The sequence below is a fragment of the Cervus canadensis genome, chromosome 18 (assembly GCF_019320065.1).
Source record: "Cervus canadensis isolate Bull #8, Minnesota chromosome 18, ASM1932006v1, whole genome shotgun sequence".
NCBI lineage: Eukaryota > Metazoa > Chordata > Mammalia > Artiodactyla > Cervidae > Cervus > Cervus canadensis.
Genome location: NC_057403.1, coordinates 26,110,411 through 26,133,422, shown reverse-complemented (window position 1 = coordinate 26,133,422; position 23,012 = coordinate 26,110,411). Strand labels below are relative to the sequence as shown.

The following is a 23,012-nucleotide window of genomic DNA, read 5'->3' as shown; positions in this document are numbered from 1 at the left end:
CAACAAAGAAAAAATATAAAAATAATATGACCAAACAGGGAAATGTGAACACTGACTGAAAATTTTATTATATGAAGGAATTAATGTTCTTTTTTTTAGGGGTAATATGGAGCTTGAAACTGTATACAGGCCCCTGTGTCCCTGATTTTTGAAGTAAAAGGCTTTTGCTTTAGTCTCCCAGTCCTCCCCAGAGTCCCAAAAGGCTTGCTCAAGAGTTAATAATTAGAAAATGTGAAGATGTAGAAACAAGAAATAGCTGTTGGACTGGGAAGCCAGTAAGAGTTTAGACTATAAACCAGTCACATAGCAGAATCACAACACCCAGTTCCCTGAAGATATAAAAGTCTGATACACCTTCCTAAGTTGTTCCTGTAAGGAACCAGACCCCCACCAGCTGAAAACTGCTGGCCTCAAGCACATAGACCCCAGAACAGTTGAAACCAGAAGACTGACAATGTGCAAAACTTCACCTTGATTCCAACCAATCAACACATTTCAGTATAATAGCTCCAGTGTTTGAACAAAATATTTCATTAATTCAGCTCTTTGATGAGATTCATTTTAACAATTCTTACTGCATTTGAAAACAATGCATCTAAAAAAAAAAGAAAACAATGCATCTAATAAGATTCAGAAGAATCTCTTTGGGTGCCAAAGTTTTGTCATGTAAAGAATTATTCCTGTAATTCTTCCAATAGTTTAATAGCTCCACTATCTTTTCTGGTCATACTTATAGCTCCATCGCTTGTAATTCCTTTACAAATTTTTCAGTTTCATGTGTACTGATTAATAATGCCTTTTTATAATCCTGTTGGTATGTTCAATCCTGTGAGTATAGAGTTGAATTTAAATAAAACTAAACTGTCATAAAATTATCATTTTGTGTTTTTTTCCCCTTTGGTCGTATGCATAGCTTGCAGGATCTTAGTTCTCTAACCAGGGATTGAACTCTTGGTGATAGCGTGGAGTCCTAACCACTGGACTGCCAGGGAATTCCCTCATAAAATTATCTTGATATTTCACATAAATGAAAAGTATTGTGAAGTTTGCAGTATTAGTATTCTAAGGAAATAGACTATATCAAATCTATGCCAGATTTGATGGCCTAAAAAGAATTGCTTCTTAATATTTCATAGCAGTGTAGATTTGGTTTGATGAGATATATGCTCTTATTATTGAGATGTAGAGTTCTAACTTATCTGTTGATTTATTATGGAAAAATTATATACACTATATCCCAAAATAGAATTTTTTTTTTCTTGGCTGAACTGTATGGCTTGTGGGATCTTTGTTCCCCGACCAGGGATTGAACCTGGGCCCTCAGCAGTGAAAGTGCCAAGTCCTAAGTTGTTTCACTGATACTTTGTCACACCAAATGCAAGTAAGTACAAATAAGGTTAAGGTAAAGGAACCCTCCTTTAGCAATGGGGTGAGTAGGATACAATCAAAACAGATCACCCCACCAGGTAAAGAACCTGGAGCAGATGAGGTTCTGGCTGAGGGTGGTGGAAATACAGAATGGGCTGAGGAAGAAGGAAGCTATCAATTATGGCCTTGTGACCGGTTACAAAAGTGAAAATTGTAGTGGCTTTCCATATTTCCCATTTGCCTATTTTAAAAAAACATTTACTTGCTTGACTGTGCTGGCTGTTTGTTATGGCAGGCGAGATCTTTAGTTGCAGATTGTGGGATTGAACCCCGGCCCTCTGCATTGGGAGCCCCAAGTCTTAACCATTGGCCCCCAGTGAAGTCTCTTATTTGCCTCTGTGTGTGTTAGTTGCTCAGTCGTGTCCTACTCTTTACGACCCCATGGACTATAGCCCGCCAGTCTCCTCTGTCCATGGAATTCTCTAGGCAAAAATACTGGAGTAGGTTGCCATGCCCTTCTCCAGGGGATCTTCCTGACCCAGGGGTTGAACCTGGATTTCCTGCATTGCAGGCATTCTTTACCATCTGAGCCACCAGGAAAGGCCAGTCACCCATTTTCCTACTGTATGTATTTGTTTGTACATGCTATTTTCTCCTCTTTCCTTGATACATTTTTAGTTTATATGCAAGTTGTTGGAAGTTAGTTTACAATTGAGCCTTAAACTAGTATTCAGTCAGACTGTGACTTGAGGAGTAATTAATATAGCCAATAATGGATACAGTGACTTTTGGGGTCTGTACATCTCACTTAGGGGAAAGGGGGAGAATTTCTTCATTCGTAAGGAGGACAGCTGTATCTTGTTAGATACGTGACTAAGTTTCACACTTTGCGGTTGTATAGGGGTTCACGTGTGTGTAGAGGGTGCTACACTAATTAGTCCAAGAGGTAGACAGTTCTGATTACTGATTTATTGCCCTTTAGCTCTAAATTCGCCCTTTTGTCTGCTTCGTGAAAATGAATGTAGGGTCATTAAAAAAAGTTTTTTCTTTGCCGGTTGGCATGATGATAAGCTTCATCAGCAGAGGTTGATGGGGACTACAGAGTGGAAAGGGGGGTCTGCGTCCTGGTTCTGTTGTGCTCGATGGCCAGGCTCCTATAGCGTGCTTGGCTTCCCTAATGCCCAGCCCCTGCAGTGTGGGCAGTTTCTAGCACCAGGCTCCCACGGCGTTCTCAGCTTCTCCTGAACCAGGGCGCTGCACAACGTAAAGAACGGAGCAGCCAAGTAGCACCTAGTGGCCAGTAGCTTTGTTTTTCTTCCCCCGTAGTCCTGCTGTGTGGGATCTTAGTTCTGGACCAGGGACTGAACCCACACCGCCTGCAGTGGAAGCATGGCATCTTAACCACTGCAGCACCAGGGAAGTGTCCCCTTTGGGTGGTTTTATAGCAGAGTGCCTCGGGTGAGACACTTCCCCTCAAACAGCTTTCCTTGACACACCAGGGTGGATTTCCATTCCAACGAGTTCCAAATGGCACATTTCCAGCAAGATCCACCACCACCATTCTCTCTGCCCTTCCATGAGCCATAGCTGTGCCCTCTCAACAAGCTCTGGATCTCAGGCCCTGGGAGGGCCTCTTCCTCGGGTGTTCTACATCAGGCCGAGGGGAGCTGTGGAACTTGGATGGCCTCTCAGAGTTCTCCAAGTTGGGACAATGGGGCTGGAATCTCTAGGATCAACCATTAACTGGATACAGGCGTACATTGTTTTATTATGCTTCACTTTATTGTGCTTTGCAGATATTGTGGTTTTTACTAATTAAAGGTCTGTGGCAACCCTGCGTTGTCAGATGAAGGTTAGCACTTTATAGCAATAAAGGATTTTAAAAATAAGGTATGTACTTTTATTTATTTTTTTAGGTATGTACTTTTAAAAGATATAAGGCTATTGTACACTTAATATACTATGGTATAGAGTAAACATAATTTTCATATGCTCTGGGAAACCAAAAATTGGTGTGACTCATTTTATTGCGTCATTCACTTTATCATGGTGGCCTGGAACCAAGCTCACAGTATCTCTGATGTGTGCATGTATAAGGCATCTCTAGAAAGGGGATATCACATTGCAATATTTATTTGACTTTTTGTCTTTTTTTTAAATTTATTTTTAAATTTAGATATAATTGACACATAATGTTCTATTAGTTGAGGTGTACAATACGATTTGATATTTGTATATATGGCAAAATGAGCACCACCACAAGTATAGTTAACATTCATCACCACACGTAGTTGCAAATGGAAATCTTTTTTTTTTTTTCATTTATTTTTATTAGTTGGAGGCTAATTACTGTACAGTATTGTAGTGGTTTTTGCCATACATTGACATGAATCAGGCATGGATTTACACGTGTTCCCCATCCTGATCCCCGCTCCCACCTCCCTCCCCAGAAATCTTTCTTTAGCTGAGAGTATGCACTGGGGGGAATTCAGCTGCAAGGCATTACTAGCCAGCACTTCAAGCAGACGAAGGACTGAGTGCCTTGGTCCTGAAACAGTGAGCTGGGCGGCACAGCACAGCATCCTCTGGACACAGCAACAGGTGGGTGTGCTGTATGTCCATGTTTCTTTTTTTCAAATTAATTTTTATTTCTTTATTTTTGGCCATGTTGGGTCTTTGTTGTGGCCCACAGGCTCTTCGTTGCTGAGTATGGGCTTTCTCTAGTTTTGGGGAGTGGGGACGGCTCTCTGGTTGCATCGGGTGGGATTCTTGTGGATGTGGCTTCTCTTGTTGCAGAGCACGGGCTTAGTGGTTGTGGCACAGGTGCTTGTTGCTCCGCGGCAAGTGAGGTTTTCCCTCCTGGACCAGGAATCGAACCTGTGTCCCTGCAGTGTATGGATTCTTAACCACTGGACCACCGAGGATGTCCCTCATGTACCTTTAATTAAATTCTTTTTTTTTTTGATAAGAATATAACCATAGAGAAATATATTGTGGCATGACATTTTTCTTGAATTTTATATATTTGATAAACCATTAAAAAATAATCTTCATGATGAAGTCTTATATTTTTTAAATTTATTTTTTATTGAAGGATAATTGCTTTATAGAATTTTGCTGTTTTCTGTCAAACCTCAACATGAATCAACCATAGGTGTACATATGTCCCCTCTCTTTCGAACCTCCCTCCCATCTCCCTCCCCATCCCACCCCACTAGGTTGATACAGAAACCCTGTTTCCTGAGCCTTACAGCAAATTCCCATTGGCTATCTATTTTACATATGGTAATGTAAGTTTCCATGTTACTCTTTCCATACATCTCACCCACTCCTTCCCTCTCCCCATGTCCATAAGTCTATTCTGTATATCTGTTTCTCCATTGTTGCCCTGTAAATAAATTCTTCAGTACCATTTTTCTAGATTCCGTATATATGTGTTAAAGTCTTGTATTTTTTTCCTTTGATAATGTTGCTCTAAGAAGTCTGCTGAATCAATGTTTTTTCCTCAACATTGCCATTATTTTATTTTATTTTTTTTAACATTGCCATTATTTATGTTTACTGATCCAGCAGTGGAACTTGAACACATCTCTTCATTTCATTAATCTTTTTCTTCTAACAATAAAACCATTCATTCTAAGCACAATTAATACTAGTTCAGATAACATGTATAGTTGGATTTTGAGGGCTTCCCTGGTGGCTCAGTGGTAAAAAAAAAAAAAAAAAAATCCACCTGCCAACGCAGGAAACACGGGTTTGATCCCTGGTCCTGGAAGATCCCACATGCCGAGGAGCAGCCAAGCCCATGCACCACAGCTGTTGAGCCTGTGCTGCAGAGGCCGGGAACTGCTACTACTGAGCCCGCGCGCCCGAGAGCCTGTGCTTTGCATCAAGAGAAGCCCCCGCAATGAGAGGCCCTCACACCACACCAAAGAGTAGCGCCCACTTGCCACAACTCAAAAAGAGCCTGCGCACCAACGAAGATCCAGCACAGCCAAAAATAAATAAGTAAATAAATAAAATTATAAAAAAATGCTCTGAAAGTTGGTAGCTGAAACTCAGTCGAACATTTGCTTTTCTAGCAGTAGATTAAATTCTCTCGAATTTTGCCTCATAACTAAGCAGAAGTGCCAGTATGAAATTAAACTCAGAACTTTGACTGACAGGGTAAACTTTTCTGCAGATTTCCAAAAAGCATATTCGTAGTCACCATTCCCTCCTTCCCTTCCTTCTCATACCAGGGGTAGTTCTGACCCTTGTGGTCAAAAATAAGATGACAGAAAGAGTAAAGTGCAGTGCCAAGAGCATACAGTAGAGGACAGAATAGTAGTTAAAAATGGTGTATCTACAGGCAAAAGAATTAAGTTGGGCTCTTCCTCATACCATATACCAAAACTAACTCAAAATGGATCAAAGAGCTAAAACTATGAAACTGAGAAGAAAATATAGGAGTAAATCTTTGTGATTTCAGTTTAGGCTATGGCTCCTTAGGTAAAGAATCTGCCTGCAATGCTGGAGAAGACCCGGGTTAGATCCCTGGGTGGGGAAGATCCTCTGGAGAAGGGAACAACTACTCCAGTATTCTTGCCTAGAGAATTCCAGGGACAGACGAGCCTGGAAGGATATAGTCCATGGGGTCACAAAGAGTAGGACACAACTGAGTGAGTTTCACTTTCACTCCTTAGATATAAATTCAGTTTTGGTTGTTTATTTTTTTCCCCATTGTCCCATTCCCTACACTGCCCCCCTCCCCCGCCTCGCTGTCCTATTTTTCCCATTGTGGATTTTTCTTTAAATTTTTATTTATTTATTTTTGGCTGCACCATGCAGCATGTGGGATTGTAGTTTGGTTCCCTGACCAGGGATGGAACCCACGCTCCCTGCATTGGAAGGATGGAGTCTTAACCAATGGACCCAACAGGGAAGTCCCTATTGTAGTTTTTTCTCACTGTCTCTCTGAGCTATCTTATTGGGCTTGCTACTAAGCCCAATATGAATTCAGATCCTGGTTCTGTTGCTGGCTTTGCTTTAACCACCCCAAGTCTGTTTCTTCATTTGCAAAACAGGGCTGTTACTACATCCCCAGGCATCGTGGGTGAGAAAGGAAGAGGGGGCTGATTTCCCGCTGGTGTGGGTAAAGCAGAAAGAGCTGCGGGACTGTGTGGGTATCAGAAAAGATGTATGCAGGTCAGAGGGTAAGGACTGATCCCCCAGGTTGAAGGAGGGTGGGGCAGTCAGGTCAGTCTGGGAGCCTCTTCTCTGCCCTCCCCCAGCTAAAGTGTCTCAAGACCCTGACCATCCCCAGGAGGGAGCCTGAGCCAGGGGCTGCCCTCTGGATTTCAAGGGTTCTGTCCTCAGAGGCCATCCATGTTCCCCAAGGGTGGATGTGTTTGCTTGCCAAGGCCTGAAGCATCTTTCCTTCCAGTTCCTGCATCAGGACTCTGGGCATCTAATGAAGGTGAAAGACTGCCCAAGAAAATCTCCTGTCTTTCCTGATACCTTTCCCCTTCATGTCAGGCTTTTTTAAAATAAATATTTATTTATTTGGCTGTGCTGGGTCTTAGTGGCAGCATGCAGGATCTTTAGTTGTGGCATGTAAACTCTTAGTTGCAGTGTGTGGGATCCAGTAACCCTGACCAGGGATGGAACGCAGGCCCCCTGCATTGGGAGTGTGGAGCCTTAGCTACTGGGCCACCAGGGAAGTCCCCACATCCCCTTGGGTATTAGAAGCTAGAAGAATAGTCATGACCCTGAACCATGTACCATGAACCATGTCATTTTTGTGGTTGCAGAGCATTATTGTCTCTCATTTCAGATTTGGTCACAGAGTGACTTGTCCCTTTCTTATGTCATTATGTCACAGGAAATCACAATATGCTGTGAGGATGAGCAGCAAGTGACTTAGGTAGATCCAGAGGGAGGCCTAAGAGCTGGAGCTGATGAGCAAAGCAGAGCTAAGGTTCAGTTAGGTCACTCTATTCCTTAAGTGAGTGAAGACTATTGATGGAATATAGTTATACTTGATTTTAGATACAGCTTTCTGAGGGAAGATAAGAGATGATGAGGGCTGACTTAAGGCAATAATAAAATTGTAACAATGATAAACAATGATCACTGATTATACTACTTAATAATTAGCACTTAATAACTATAAATAAGGGCTTCCCAGGTGGCGCTAGTGGTAAAGAATCCCCCTACCTGCCAATGCTGGAGAGGAAAGAGACACAGGTTTGATCCTAGGAATATCCCCTGGAGGCGGGCACAGCAACCCACCCCAGTATTCTTGCCTGGAGAATCCCATGGACAGAGGAGCCTGGTGGGCTACAGTCCAGAGTGTCATCAAGAGTCAGACATGACTGAAGTGACTTAGCATAGCACAACTATAAATAAGGGTTTCCCAGGTGGCTCAGTGGTAAAGAACCTGCCTGCAAAGCAGGAGATTGTGGGTCTGATCTCTGGGTCAGGAAGATCCCCCAGAGAAGGAAATGGCAACCCACTCCAGTATTCCTGCCTGGAGAATTCCATGGACAGAGGATCCTAGTGGTCTATATATAGTCCATTGGGTCGCAGAGTCAGACAGGACTCAGCGGCTAAACAACAACAACAAATGATAAACAGTAATGAGTTCATTAATTAATAAGTAAGAAACACATATGTATTAACATATATAAAAGAACAATTATTAAATACTTGGTGATGACAATAACTAGCAATCGCTGTATTGCAACCTCCCTCCCATTCCTGATCTCCTTACCCTGCCCTTTTTTTCACCTCAATGCATAACACCTTCCAACATACTGCAAAATTGACTTATGATGTTGGTCTCTCTTCCCCTATTTGGAACACAACCTGCAGGAAGGAGGGGCTTTTTGTCTGTGTTGCTCACTGCTGTACCTCCAGGGTCTAGAATAGTGCTTGACATATAGTAGGTGCTCAATAAGTAGAGTTGAACTGAATTAAATGTACTCAACCTTTACTATGTTCCAGACATGCTCTAAGCATATATTATTTGTATCCGCACATAAGAACTACCTAGACACAAATTATGAAGCTAGTTCAAGGCCACTTGGCAAGTAAAGTAGCAGTACTTGAACTTGAACTCAGGAATTCTGGCCTCAGGGCTTATCACCCTAAAGTACTTCTTCATGGTACTCACCAAAGGGGTGTGTGTTCCAGAAATGCCCCAGTGATAGAAGCAAAAGAGATTTCAAAATAACCAGGGAGAGGCAGGCCAAGGAGGGTCCCTGGGTTCCAGGGTGGGCAGTGGGGGCCATTTACTGAATTAGAGGAGCTTATTTGTATGACTATGAATGGGTCAATTTAGGTATGCCTGCAATTATTAAAGTAACTTTGAATTGTTATGTAACATCAGACTTTTCTTTCTGATTTTATTGTTGTGCTGGAAACTCTGCTAGGTTTTCACATTGACGTTTTCATGATAACTCCATGAGGTACTATTATGAGCCCCAAACAGATGCTTAGAGAAGCTAGGTTATCATATCTATCTAGTGATAGAGTCCAGACCTGATCCTAAAGCTGATATTTCAAATATGGAAGATAAGGTACCAGAACTCATAGCTAATAGTCTATTTATGGCTTGGGAGAGCAGGCCAACTGGGACATTGTTAGAAGATATATTAGAAATGTGGAAGAAAAAGAGGATTTTGGAGCTGTAAGGTGGGGGTGGTGGAGATGTAAACCTGGCTTTAGATATTACACTTGAGATGCCTGAGGGATTCCTAGCTGGAATAGTAAAGCAACCTGGTCCATCATTAATGTTGCTTATGAATCTAACAAAGATGAAATATCAAACTTTATTTCCAAAATTAAAATATGTGAATTCTTGGGAATTCCTTAGTGGTCCAGTGGTTAAAACTTGGTGCTTTTACTGGGACCTGGGTTGGATCCCTGGCCAGGGAACTAAGATCCTGCAAGCCACACAGCCTAGCCAAAAAAAAAAAAAAGTTAATTCTTTGGAATTACTCGTGAAATTTTTCAGCCAAGGTTTAAGGCATGGTGACTTCTAAGTGGGGAATTTCACATCTATATTTATCTTAAAAAAAATTTTTTTTTTCTAAAGGGAAAGTTCCCCACCTACATCTTTCCTCACCATAAAAATATTCTATTACTTGCCTACTTTATTAACTCAGTCATTCAAAAAGTATCTGACTGCCTCCTAAGAACAGAGTAGCAAATGCAATTCTAAACACATCAAAGATTTAGAATTATGGGTAAAACTTGTACCATGTCAGTTATTTTTAATACAAACAATAAAAAATCCTTCACACACAAAAAAATAATCCTTCACATTTCACAATCACATATGATAATTTTTCTTTTTGAAAAGAAAAGAGAGAATCTGGGAGAGAATGTCATTTCTAGGAAAGTCTTGTCCTAAATTCCTAATTCTCCTATGCATATGAAACAACTTTCTCTGTAATCACAGTGAGAATCAGCTAAAATGGATTTGGTAGAAAATTTTACTGTTTTCTACTAGAGGCTCAGGATTAGAAATTCTTACCGATATTTTTAAAAGTCCCTTTAAGAGATAATTACTGAAATATTTTCAGATGTCATCATATAACATCTGAGATCAGCTTTCAAAAGAATCCCATGAAACAGGAAGTAGATGTGAGTACAGACAAACAACCCTGACCACGGGCTGACGGTTTTTTAGATTTTTTTTTGATGTGGACTATTTTTTAAAGTTATTGAATTTGTTACTATATTGCTTCTGTTTGGCCGTAAGGTATGTGGGATCTCAGCTCTCCAACCAGGGATCAAATCTATACCCCCTGCATTGGAAGGCAAAGTCTTAACCACTGGGCTATCAGGGAAGTTCCTCAGCTGATGGTTTATATAGCAGGGTAATGAGAATATGAGGGCTCATTCTACTATACTTTCTACTTCTGCGTATGTTTGAAGTGTTCCATAGTAAAGACCAAGTTTGAATTTTTAAAAACTTCGAAGCTAGAAGGAAGTGTGCAAAAATGGTAACATTTATGTTTAAGGTAAACGTTTTTCCCTCCCATTTTCCTATATTCTCTGTATTCTATTTGGGCATTTTTACTTTTTTATAAGGATAAAACAAACAAAAATCTTATTAAGTTCTTTCATCCTTTTGTTCCTAGCATTTCCACTTTCTGTGTTAGGGCCATGATATAAGTGAAAGTCACTCAGTCGTGTCTGACTCTTTGCAACCCCATGGACTATACAGTCCGTGGAATTCTCCAGGCCACAGTATTGGAGTGGGTAGATGTTCCCTTCTCCAAGGGATCTTGCCAACCCAGGGATCAAACCCAGATCTCTTGCATTGCAGGTGGATTCTTTACCATATGAACCACCTGTGTTTTTTCAGACTGAAATTTATAGATTATCTGAAAAAACATTGCTCTTTTTCCTTTTCAGTCATACACTCAAATCTGTACACATGAAACTCTACCCTGTCTTGCCCTTGTCCTTGAAATTAGGATCTTCCACTTAAGAGGCCTTGGGCAAACTACTTTGTCTCTTTGACTCTCAACTTATCTTTCTTTTAACTAAATTTTTATTTATTTATTTGGCTGCACTGGGTCTTAGTTGCAGCATGTGGGATCTCGTTCCCCGACCAGGGATTGAACCGGGCCCTGTGCACTGGGAGTGTGGAGTCTTAGCCACTGGACCACCAGGGAAGTCCCTCCATTTCTTTATCTTGAAGTAGAAAAATAAACCCAATCAGAGGCACAAATAACAATGGACACAAACAACAAGGCAGGGAACTAACACTTGGTGAATTTCAGGCATTGTACTAGGAATTTTGTACACATTTATTCCTCTCAAAAATAGTTCTCTTAAGAAAAATATGACTACCTCAATATTAAGTGAATAAAGCATATGGATATACAATTAATTTATTCAATTAACAAATATTTATTGAGCACCTACTATATTTTAGGCACCACGCTGAAAGCAAAACCAGTGGTCAACAACTATGTGAACAATGGTCATCTCTATTCATCATAATCAAAGGAATGAAAGAAAAAACAAAAGTGACTTTTCCATTTTTCACCCAGCCAATGGTGAACATTCAATAAATATTAGATGGATTCATGTGGTGCTTTGGGATCTCTTGTAAGGTGGGCAGATGCATAGATGCATAATCTTCCTGAAGGCACTTGAGTGATTTATACAAAATGGCCTAAAATGTGTATTTATATAAAAAAATGTCCAAACAGCAGAATGACGTACAACTAGTGACTGTGGTTTCTAAATACCATTTTGGAAAGTACCAAATTACCAGAAAGAAAAAGGACTCCTTAGAAAATGGCTACATCAAGGTGGGAACTAGGGAAATGAAAAAGACGAGCCTGGGACATCCTACTGTGGCAGACACCAGCCCAGTGATCAAAGACAAGTGTCCTTTTTGACACTCCTGTGTCAAACCACACAGGGGACAATCTGAGCATCAATGAGAGTACAGCTTACATAGATTTAAATGTACTGAAGATGTTTCACATACACACCACCCTAAACTCACTGGTCACCATGGCAGTAGGCTAGAGAACCAGCTCATTATTTTGGAAACTTGTCTTTCTTTACATGGGTAACCAAACAGCAGTTTAGGGGACGTTTTTCTTTGTAAAAGTATTCTAGCTAAAAAAGGGAAAAGGAATAATATATCATTTTGTAGTCCCTATTAACAGATTTACCAATTGAACATCAATGGCTGCTACATCATAAAAAGACACCTAAATACTATGCTTCTCAATATTAACCACTTATAAGAACCCTTAACAACAAAAATTGAACCTCAATGGATCCTTGATATCAAGTACCAACTTATAGGAAATACCAAGGATAGAGGAGCAGGTTAAACTGACCACTGGGATCTGTCAGCAAAAACCAAGGTCTAAGAAACTTTTGTTCTGCCCGTAGTCCGAGTCCCCGGTCGGGAAAGAAGACTCCTCGAAACAATGCAACTCGCAATAGGGGAATTTATTACTGACTCGAGCCAGGGCCTCCCGCCCTCACCAGGTGTGTGAGGACGAAAGGCCCCGAGCCCCAGTTCTCTCGGGTATTTATTAGGTCAAAACAAGCAGCAGGTAGTTGGCGCAATCGGATTGGTTACACAGTGGGTAGTTGGCATAAGCGGATTGGTTACACAGTTGCAAGGTAATTTTTGTTGGCCCTACATGGGGCTTTCAGCTTTCCCCTGATAGGTTCCCTTTCTTCTGGCTAGGCATCTGTTGACTGGCTGGCTCCAGGAGGCCTGATAATTATGTTACCCCAGGAAACCAGGCCTACTCCTAATCTAGGCTGCCTGCCATGGCGTTAGCCGTGACAGCCTCACACTTTAAGGCAAACAAAATAGCTTTTTCAAAAATTAAATTGCTGAAGGCAAAAACAAAGATAAAGGAGAACACACAGACTGAGGCTTAAAAAACAACAATCAACTACAATTTTTGGACATTATTTGGATCCTGATTAACTTTTAAAAAATTGACATTCATGAAACAGACATTCATGAAACAATCAGAAAGGAACACTGCCTATCAGATATGTAATAGCATTAAGGCAGTACTCTCAATTTTTTTAAGGTGTGAAAATTTTTTGTAAAATTGTGATATATTTTATTAGAGATACATATTAAAATTTTTATAGTTGAAATGATATATCTGGGTTTTATTTCAAAAACAACATGGAGTTGGAGGAGTTGGTGGAAATACAGATAAAACAAGCCTGGCCATAAAATGGTAATTACTGAAGTTGGTCATGGGAGCACTGGGTATATTGTAAGAGTCTGTGAGGATAGAAAGCTTTTAAAAAGTATATACATTTTGATCTAACATTTCCACTTTTAGAAATTCATCTTAAGGATATATTACACACATATAAAATAATGTAGGTACAAGGATATTATTAGATTGTTGGAAAGAGCAAAAATTAGTAAAAACTAAATTGATGAAGTTAAATTATGAAACATATGGAATACTATCCAGTTGTTACAAAAGAAGAAGGCGACTATGTATTGATGTGGTCCAATCTTTAAGGTATATGGCTAAGCAAAACTATTCATAGAAATGTACAGAAATTTGCTACCATTTATGTAAAACATTTTTATAAAGAGTGTTATGTGTATGTTTACACTTAAGCAAACAGAAATCAGGAAGTATATACATGAACTTGATAGCAGTGATTGCTACATGAAGGGGGACAGGGTGAGAAGAATGTATGAAGATTCACTTACGTGAATACAAAATTTAACTTGAAAATTTTTTATCCTGTGCCTGCGTTTAAACTATTCAGTTATTTTTCTTTTTTGTGGCTGTGTCCCTTGGCAAGCAGGGTCTTAATGTCCTGACCAAGGATGGTACCTGTGCCCCCTGCGGTGGAAGCAGAGTCTTAACCACTGAAAAGTTGCTCAGTCATGTCCGACTCTTTGTGACCCCACGGACTGTATAGTCCATGGAATTCTCTATGCCAGAATACTGGAGTGGGTAGCCTTTCCCTTCTCCAGGGGGTCTTCCCAACCCAGGGATCGAACCCAGGTCTCCCACATTGCTGGCAGATTCTTTACCAGCTGAGCCATAAGGGAAGCCCAAGAATACTGGAGTGGGTAGCCTATCCCTTCTCCAGCAGATCTTCCTGACCCAGGAATCAAACTGGGGTTTCCTGCACTGCAGGGGGATTCTTTACCAACTGGTCTATGAGGGAAGGCCCATCCCATCAGGGAAGTCCCATGAGAGACAATTTTTAATATCATAGCTTTGAGCCCTTCCAACTGTACATCTTAATCATTAAGCCACTTAAAGAAAAATGACATACAGCACACGGCTTTCTAAACCCTTTGTAGGCAATGGTATACGTAGAAAATGCAGGTGTTTTGACTGAACACTCAGGATGACTGAGAAGATGGATGGCATCAGGGTGCAATGAATATTCTGCCCCAGACACTGGGTGCAATGGGTATTCTGCCCCAGGCTACGAGGGCTGAGGGAATGTGTTTTCTAAGATTCTCAGATTCATTCACAGGCCCTGACCTGGATGTTCCTGGAGTTGGATCAAGGTCTTTTTCCCCATCACCATCATATCCTGGAGTTACAATATCAAAATTCTAATATTTAAAGAAAGCTGAGCACCAAAGAATTGATGCTTTTGAACTGTGGTGTTGGAGAAGACTCTTGAGAGTCCCTTGGACTGCAAGGAGATCCAACCAGTCCATCCTAAAGGAGATCAGTCCTGGGTGTTCATTGGAAGGACTGATGTTGAAGCTGAAACTCCAATACTTTGGCCACCTGATGCGAAGAGCTGACTGATTTGAAAAGACCCTGATGCTGGGAAAGATTGAGGCCAGGAGGAGAAGGGGACGACAGAGGATGAGATGGTTGGATGGCATCACCGACTCAATGGACATGGGTTTGGGTGGACTCCGGGAGTTGGTGGACAGGGAGGCCTGGCGTGCCGTTCATGGAGTCGTAAAGAGCTGGACATGACTGAGTGACGGAACTGACCTGAGTATTTAATCCAGAAATGGGTACAATTCCAGACATTCCATCTAAAATTAATTCTGATAAACTGGATCAAATTAACTGGAATTCTATTTATCTTCACAAATGATAATTATCTATAGTTTGTTCTTCAGCAGCTATCCTTGTTGAGTTTCTTTAATCATAATTTTATTTAGCCTTGATGATGAACTGGCATGCTTCTCTCAGGTATTATTTGTTCTTTAAGCTTTTGTAGGTTAAACTGTTTTCTCTAAAGAGACAGAGCTTGGATGACTTTTTATGTTCTTCCACAATCACTGATTGTTCAGAAATCCCATATTTTCTTAAATCAATTTTGATATTTTTACAAAAATCCATTCTTTCTAGATTTCTAAATAATTAGTCATGCATAGTAGCGATTTTTTAAAAACACCCCCTCCTCCTTCATACTGCTAAATGTCTTTTTTTTTTCTACATCAGCATTCTCAAAGTCTATTAAAATTTTTTTTAACAATTTTATGTATTTTTTTATTTTTGGCTGTGTGGGTCTTCAATGTTGCCCATGGGCTTTCTCTAGTTGTGGTGCGTGGGCTGCTCAGTAGTTGTGGCACCCTGGCTTAGTTGCCTTGGGGCATGTAGAATCTCCCTGGATCAGGGATCAAACCCATGTTCCCTACACTGGCAGGTGGATTCTTTACCACTGGACCACCAGAGGAGGTCTGCTGTTAACTTTCAGTTTAGGTCTACTGTTGTTTCTGATTTTATTGGCTTGTTCTTTTATTTTTAATAATCATTCTTACTGTTAACTTGGGTTGATGTGATAATTTCCTCTTTTAATTGACTGTTCACTTAATATGTTTAGTATGGGATTGGCAAGGAGTAGATGCTGGAGATTTACTTGGATCCTTTAATCTACTTTTATACCTTGGGTTCCGACAGAAGTACAGCTTTGGCTACACTGAACTGTTTATTTATTTATTGACCATATCAGGCGGCATGCAGGATCAAACCCGTGCCTCCTGCAGTGCAAGTACAGGGTCTTAACCACTGGATCACCACGGACGTCCTGTGAACTGGTTTTGATATGCAGAATCCACTGCCATTCACTTCTAGTTTGTAATTTTAGTTTTGATTCTCTTGAAGTTATACTTGGAGGTGGTTTTAGATTCCTCAGTTGGGCAGATTTTTTTTGACTACTCTTCTTTTCCATTTCTAATCTTGAAGTTTTACAACCCTTTCAATGAACATTTTCTCATGATAATTACTTTGCTACTGTTTTTTCAGAAGAGGTGGTTTTGAAGGTTTTTTCACATTTGATATATTCATAAGGCCCACCTCTTACATGAACTCCTTAACAGTAGTATGTATGTATGCTTAGTCGCTCAGTCGTGTCCAACTCAGGCTCCTCTGTCCATGGGGTTCTCCAGGCAAGAATACTAGAGTGGGTTGCCATTTCCTTCTCCAGGGGATCTTTCTGAGCTGGGGATCGAACCCGGGTCTCTGGCATTGCAGACAGATTCTTTACCATCTGAGCCACCCTAGGACTTCTGTCCTTAATACTGTTATTAATTAATGACAATAACTAATATTTATTGAGCATGTGCTTATGTAAAATTTCTGACAGTCTTCACAAAAACTCTATTAGATACACATAATTATCACTACTTAAAAATAAATAAACTGAGGAACTCAGACACTGCATAATTTGTGCAATGTTGTATAGTCAATAATTGATGGAAGTGAGATAATGTTAATTAAATAAGGTAAATGGCAAAAGGCACAGCCATAAAATATTTTAATAGGGTCATTTTTTATTAGGAATTCTCATAGTTTAATATATTTTGAGTGGAAATATGAGGCTTTTCTATATTCATATTAAATTTTTTTCAGTATAAGCTCCCTGATTCCCTTAGTAAACAGTGAGTATGAGGCAAAAAGAATTCCCACATTTATTGAATTTTCTTCTGGTATGAGTTACCTGACGTTCCATAATGGAAGTGACAAATGAAGGTTCTCTGACAATAGTTACATTATGCATTATTTACTATTGAGCGAGGCATGAATTCCACATAAAGGCTTTCCTACGTCCCTAACACCAAGGCTTTCTAGCCAGTATGAATTCTGTAGTGTTCGATGAGCTGTGAGCCAAGAATAAAGGCCTGCCCACATTCTCTACATTCATAAGGTTTGATACCAGGATGAATTCTTTGATGTTCAGTAAGTTGTGAACTACGAATGAAGGCCATTCCACATTCCCTACATTGATAGGGTTTCTCACAAGTATGAATTCGCTGGTGATGAGTCAGCTGTGAAACACGAATAAAGGCTTTCCCACATTCCTTGCATTCATAGGGCTTGTCACCTGTATGAATTCTTTGATGTTGAATAAGGTATGAACTACGACTGAAGGCTTTTCCACAGTCCTTACACTCATAGGGTCTGTCACCTGTATGAACTCTCTGATGTCGTGTAAGCTGTGCATGCTGTCTAAAGGCCTTCCCGCATTCTTTACATTCATAGGGTTTCTCCCCAGAATGAATTCTTTGATGTCGAGTAACTTCTGAGCTATGAATAAAGCCCTTGCCACATTCCTTACATTCATAGGGTTTCTCCCCAGTATGAATTCTCTGATGTACAGTAAGTTGTGAATGCTGTCTAAAGGCCTTCCCACATTCTTTACACTGATAGGGTCTAGCACCTGTATGAATTCGCCGATGAACAGTAAGTTGTGAGCCACGAATAAAAGCCTTGCCACAGTCTTTACAGACGTAGGGTTTCTCACCTGTATGAGTCCTATGATGCAGAATAAGTTGTGAATGCTGTCGAAAGGTCTTTCCACATTCTTTACATTCATAAGGTTTGACACCTGTATGAAGTCTCTGATGGAGAATGAGTTCTGAAGTTCGACCGAAGGCCTTCCCACACTCCTTGCAATCATAAGGTTTCTCACCTGTATGAATTCTCTGATGTTGAACAAGGTGTGAGGCACGACTGAAGGCCTTCCCACATTCCTTACATTCAAAGGGCTTTTCACCAGTATGAGTTTTCTGATGTTGAATAAGGTGTGAGCCACGGCTGAATGCTTTCCCACATTCATTACATTCAATCGATTTCTCGCCAGTCTCACTGCTGGGATGTAGGGTGAGTGATGTATGCCCACACTCAAAAGTGGGCATGTTTCCATAGGTGATCTTCACTTGCTTAAAACAGCACTCATGATTTATTTGTTGTTTTTCAAACTGGCCTTTGTATGCCCAATCTTCATCATAGCACTGAAGGCTTTCCGTTAGCTCCCAGTTGAATGACACGACTTCAAAGGTATCTTTCTGCAGAAATGTCTTACACCTTGACTCCAAGTCTGCAAAATGAAAAAAAGTAAATAGAACTTGTTCTCTCCCTCTAAGAGAAATTTGAAAATTCTCCAGTAGATTAGAGAGACAAAATGAAAATAAATCACCATAACTGGTGAACTGCTTGTGTAAGTCTCGAATATTGCTGTGCAATGTCTAAAAAGCACAGGAAGGCACAGATATGATGAGACCTCACATGGTGCCAGAAAGGAACAAGAAAACAAGTTAAACCAGTGGTTCTTAGTTCTGCCAGAGGACAGAATCATCCAGAAAGCCTTGTAACAAAAGAAATGTTCTTCAAGAACCACCCCACACTGAATCAAAATCTTCAGGTGTAGGCACAAGACATGTGTGTACATACTTCTCAAAATACAAAGTTAAGATTCACATAATGTGAAATTTCTCATTTAATCATTTTAAAGTGTACAATTCAGTGGTTTAGAGTACATTTCCAGTGTCATGCAATCACTGTCACTACGTAGCTCCAGAACACTCTCATCACTCCAAATAAAAACGCTGTGCCACAGACTCACAGACACAGAGAACAGATCTGTGGTTGCTGAGACAGAGGGGGAGCGGGGAAGGGTTGGGTTGGGAGTTTGGGACTAGCAGATGCAAACTATTATATATAAGATGGATAAAGAACAAGGTCCTACTGTATAGCACTATATTCAATTTCCTATAATAAACCATAATGGAAAAGAATATGAAAAAGAATATACATATATATACACACAGACATATATATAACAGAATCACTTTACTGTACAGGAGAAACTATCAAAACATGTAAATCAACTGTATTTCAATAAAAGGAAAGAAAGAAACCCTGTGCCCATTAAGGGGCCACTCCCCATTTTGCAGTCCCTCCAGTCCCTGGCAATCACTAATGGCAGAGCAACACTAATTCTCTATGGATTTTCCTTTTCAGGGCATTTCATACAAATAAGGCATCTATATTTTTAACATTTTCCACCATGTGATGCTAGTACCAATCAAATGAAAATCTCGGCTTAAACTTTTTCATAGCCTCCCCACTGCATTTAGAATAAATTTCAAATTCAATGCCACGGTTCACAGGTTTTTGGCAAAGCAGGTCCCTGCTTGTCTTTGTAGTCATTCTGTTGCTCTATCTCCATCAAGGACAATGCATCTTCAAATTGAGTACTCTCCCCTTTCCACCGTAGGTAACAAACCACAGCCCTCCTTTGAGCATATAGAATAAATCTAGGTCTTTTCCATCTTAGATCTCTATCAGGAATCCTGTCCTGGACCCTTTACATGGCTGATTTTCTCTTCAGGTCTCGGATTAAAACACATTTTCAAAAAGCTCTCAGCACTTTCACTGCCCAGGGTGTAGGTTTCCATGGTCAATCCTGCAAGCTGTGTGGTGTAGCCATTAAAAAAAAAAAAAAGAAGATGGAAGGGGGCTATGATCCAAGAAATGCAGGTGGCCTCTAGAAGCTGGAAAAGGGCAAGAAAACCGATCTTTACCTAGGGCCTACAGAAAGGAATAAGCCCTTTGGACACCCTGAATTTACCCCAGTGAGATATATTTTGGATTTCTAATCTCTAGGACTGTGAGAAAATACATGTGTTGTTTTAAACCACCAAGTTTGTGGTAATGTGTTATGCAAGGGTAGGAAACTAATACACACAGAAATAAAACACTGAGTAACTCAATGTATCATGTCTATTCAGTCTTAACTCTGGAGTCCAGTCTTCCAGGGAAATGTAAGATAGAGCCAAGTACAAAGAAAACCAGAAATCTGGTTCTCGGTTTCTGAGCTTTGAAGTACAGATGTCTTGGTAATTTTATGCTAATTTAAGTGCATAGCAAATATAGTTTTGATTATATATACTTTTGTCCTCAAACATGGACTTTCAACTGCATCTCTGAATCAGGGGTTGGAAAACTTTTCTTTATAAGGCCAGATGATAATTATTTTAGGCTTTGTGGTTCAGGAGACAAAAATGAGGATGTTATGTAGGCACTTACGTAATAAGAGAGAAAACAAATTGCACATTTTTTATTGATGAAATTCAAAGCATAATAATTTTTTTTTTTTTGTAATACAGGTCAAAGAATGAGAAGCATAGAATTCTTTTCTGTGGGAGGTAATATTTCACTTAACTGGAGTTCAAGGTTAGTGTTCTCCAGCATCAGAATTGATGGTAAATATTTATGTTAGTGCTGATCTGTAATCAGATTTTATGTATTTCACTTTTGAAAATGTTTCATATAGATAGTACTGCCAAATACTGATATAAATCCATAAGCATATGATTTTAATTATGTATATGCCTCTCTTAGAAGGCATTTACAGAATTCAACAGGCTCATAGGCTATATAAAGACAGGTAGCAGGACAGATTTGGCCCATAGTTCAGAGTGCGCAGATGCCTGATTTATATCATTATTGTTAAGAATAATGCAATCTATACATTTATAAATTATAGAAATGACAGTATGAAGCAAGAATTTCAGATCACTAAAACAAGATTAGAATGGGGTGAATCCAAGCAGAGGTCGACAAAACTTTTTCTGTTAAGGCCTACATAGTAAATTTTTTCTAGGTTTTGTGGACTACATAAAGTCTCTGTCACATATATATAATTTTAAACTCTTATGAAATGTATAAGCCATTGTTAGCTTGTGGATGGTACAAAAAACTGGCCACAAGCTGGACATGACCCATAGATTGTAGTATGCCAACTCGTGGTCTAGGGCATAGTAGAGTAAAAGATGGTTAAAGGTCTTAAGGTCTTACTTTGCTCAGAAAAAGAATTTCAAAGATACTATTCCATACCATCCACCAATAAAAGAAACCAGGTCTCCTTTGAGGAGTGGCTGATTTCAGGAGTGAGGCAAGAAAGATACAGGATAAACCCAGAATATGTTTTAAGTACCATACAATAAAGAAGTAGTCAAAAACAGGAAGAGGGAATGCCAAAAGAACCTAGGAGTCAACCTGAAGATGTTCCCAAATGGCCAAAGTTTTCCCAATGAGCAATTTGAACAACAAAATAAACAATCATATTTCTGGACTACAACTCATAGGATAAATAAATAAATAGCCTATACTGATAGAAGTAAATCTCTGAATAAGCAGATGAATAGGAAAGGGGGTAGGGAAAGCCCTTCCATACAGAAGAATTCCAATTAATAAATGCAGGGGCAATAAGGGACACAAAATCAACACACAGCAACACTACTGTATTAACTGTTATAGACAAGATGGATACTAAAATTATAGTGGGCAAAGTGAGGAGAAACAGCATATGTATCTCCCTCCAAGATAATTACCAATCACAATTGGAAAAGTAGTAACCTTACAGGAAAGAAATACAGAAGAAACCTTAACCAAGTTGATCAAAGTTAACACTACCAGTAATATTAACATCATATTGGGGGTTGCAACCCCCAATATTATGCACAGAGAAGGACACAATATCACTTCTGTGGTATTCTGCCAAAGATGCATAACCTCAATCCAACTGTAGAAAATATCAGACAAACACAAGTGAGAGACATTCTCCAAAAGAGTACTCATCAAAAGGATCAAGCTCATGAAAGACAGGAATTGTCACAAGTGGAGGATGCTAAGGAGACACAACAATTAAATGCAATGTGGGATCCCAGACTGAATCCTGGTATAGAAGGACAATAGAGGAAAAACTGATGAAATTCTAATAAGATCTGTAGATCAGTTAATAGTACTATACCAATGTTAATGTCCTGGTTTTGATAACTATACTATGATTACATAAAATTTTAACACTGGGAAGCTGAGTGGAGGGTATTTTGGAATTTCTTGTAATAATTTTGTAAATTTTGTACAAGTCTAAACTAAAATGATTTCAAAATAAAAATATTTTGAAAAAACTTTACCAGAAAGAAGGACTTCCCTGATGGTCCAGTGGCTGGGACCCTGAGCTCCCATTGCAGGGGGCCTGGTTCAATCCCTGGGTTAGATCTCACATGCTGCAGTTAAGAGCTCCTGTACTACCAATTAAAGATCCTGTGTAGCCAAATAATTAAATAAACAAATAAATATTTTAAAAAAATTTTTACTAAACAGAAAAAAATCCTATTTCAGTCTTTAGGTGGGAAGAGAAATGCAGGTTTAAGCACATTTCTTAAAAGTCAAGTTAAAGATTATTGTACTTCTAAATTGCTTGAAAGGCAATAAAATGTGAGGGAAACAAAAAGAATGAGGAACAGAAAATATAAAATAAGATAGCAGAAATAAGAACAGACATATGAATGATCACAAATGAGAATGGATTAAATTCTATTAAAATTGATTAAAAAAGGAAACTAATTCTGATTACAGTGACACACTTAAAATGGCAATTTTTAAAAAGGATAAGCAAAGATGCACCATAGTTTCTTAAACTCAGAAAAACAGGGCACTTTATATTAATATCAGAAAAACTAGAATTCAAGATTAAAAGCACCAAGTGACAAAATGAAGGATGGACTGTACTGCAAACACAATTTGCAACAAGGATCTATATTTCACCTTTACATTAATAAAAATGTATGTAGTAGCAAAATATACAATACAATTAACAGCTCTCTGAATTTGACAGTACAAGTGCAGAGAAAGTTAGAAGGACATACAGACTCTAAACCATGTAATAAAAAGGCTTAAAGAGGGGAATGCACCATCCAAAGAACACTAGTTTTAAATACACGTGGAGTATTTTCCCAAACTGGTACAACTTGACTTGTTGACCACACTGGAAGAAAAAAGGCAGTGGAATGAGTTCTTTGGGCTGAGAAAAAATGCTTGCCAACACAGAATTCCATACTCAGTGAAAAT

General features: G+C 39.5%; 1 protein-coding gene across 4 annotated transcripts in view; it reads right to left on the bottom strand.

The window, feature by feature from the left end:
* Positions 1 to 16,598: 16,598 nt before the first annotated feature.
* ZNF565 (zinc finger protein 565) overlaps positions 16,599 to 23,012 on the bottom strand; it is a 34,374-nt gene continuing 27,960 nt past the window's right edge. For all 4 annotated transcript variants that reach the window (XM_043437414.1, XM_043437415.1, XM_043437416.1 and 1 more), the window contains one exon: positions 16,599 to 18,192. In XM_043437414.1, the coding sequence (XP_043293349.1) occupies positions 16,940 to 18,192 (1,253 nt within the window). In that variant the 3' untranslated portion in view covers positions 16,599 to 16,939. The remainder of the gene's footprint in view (positions 18,193 to 23,012) is intronic.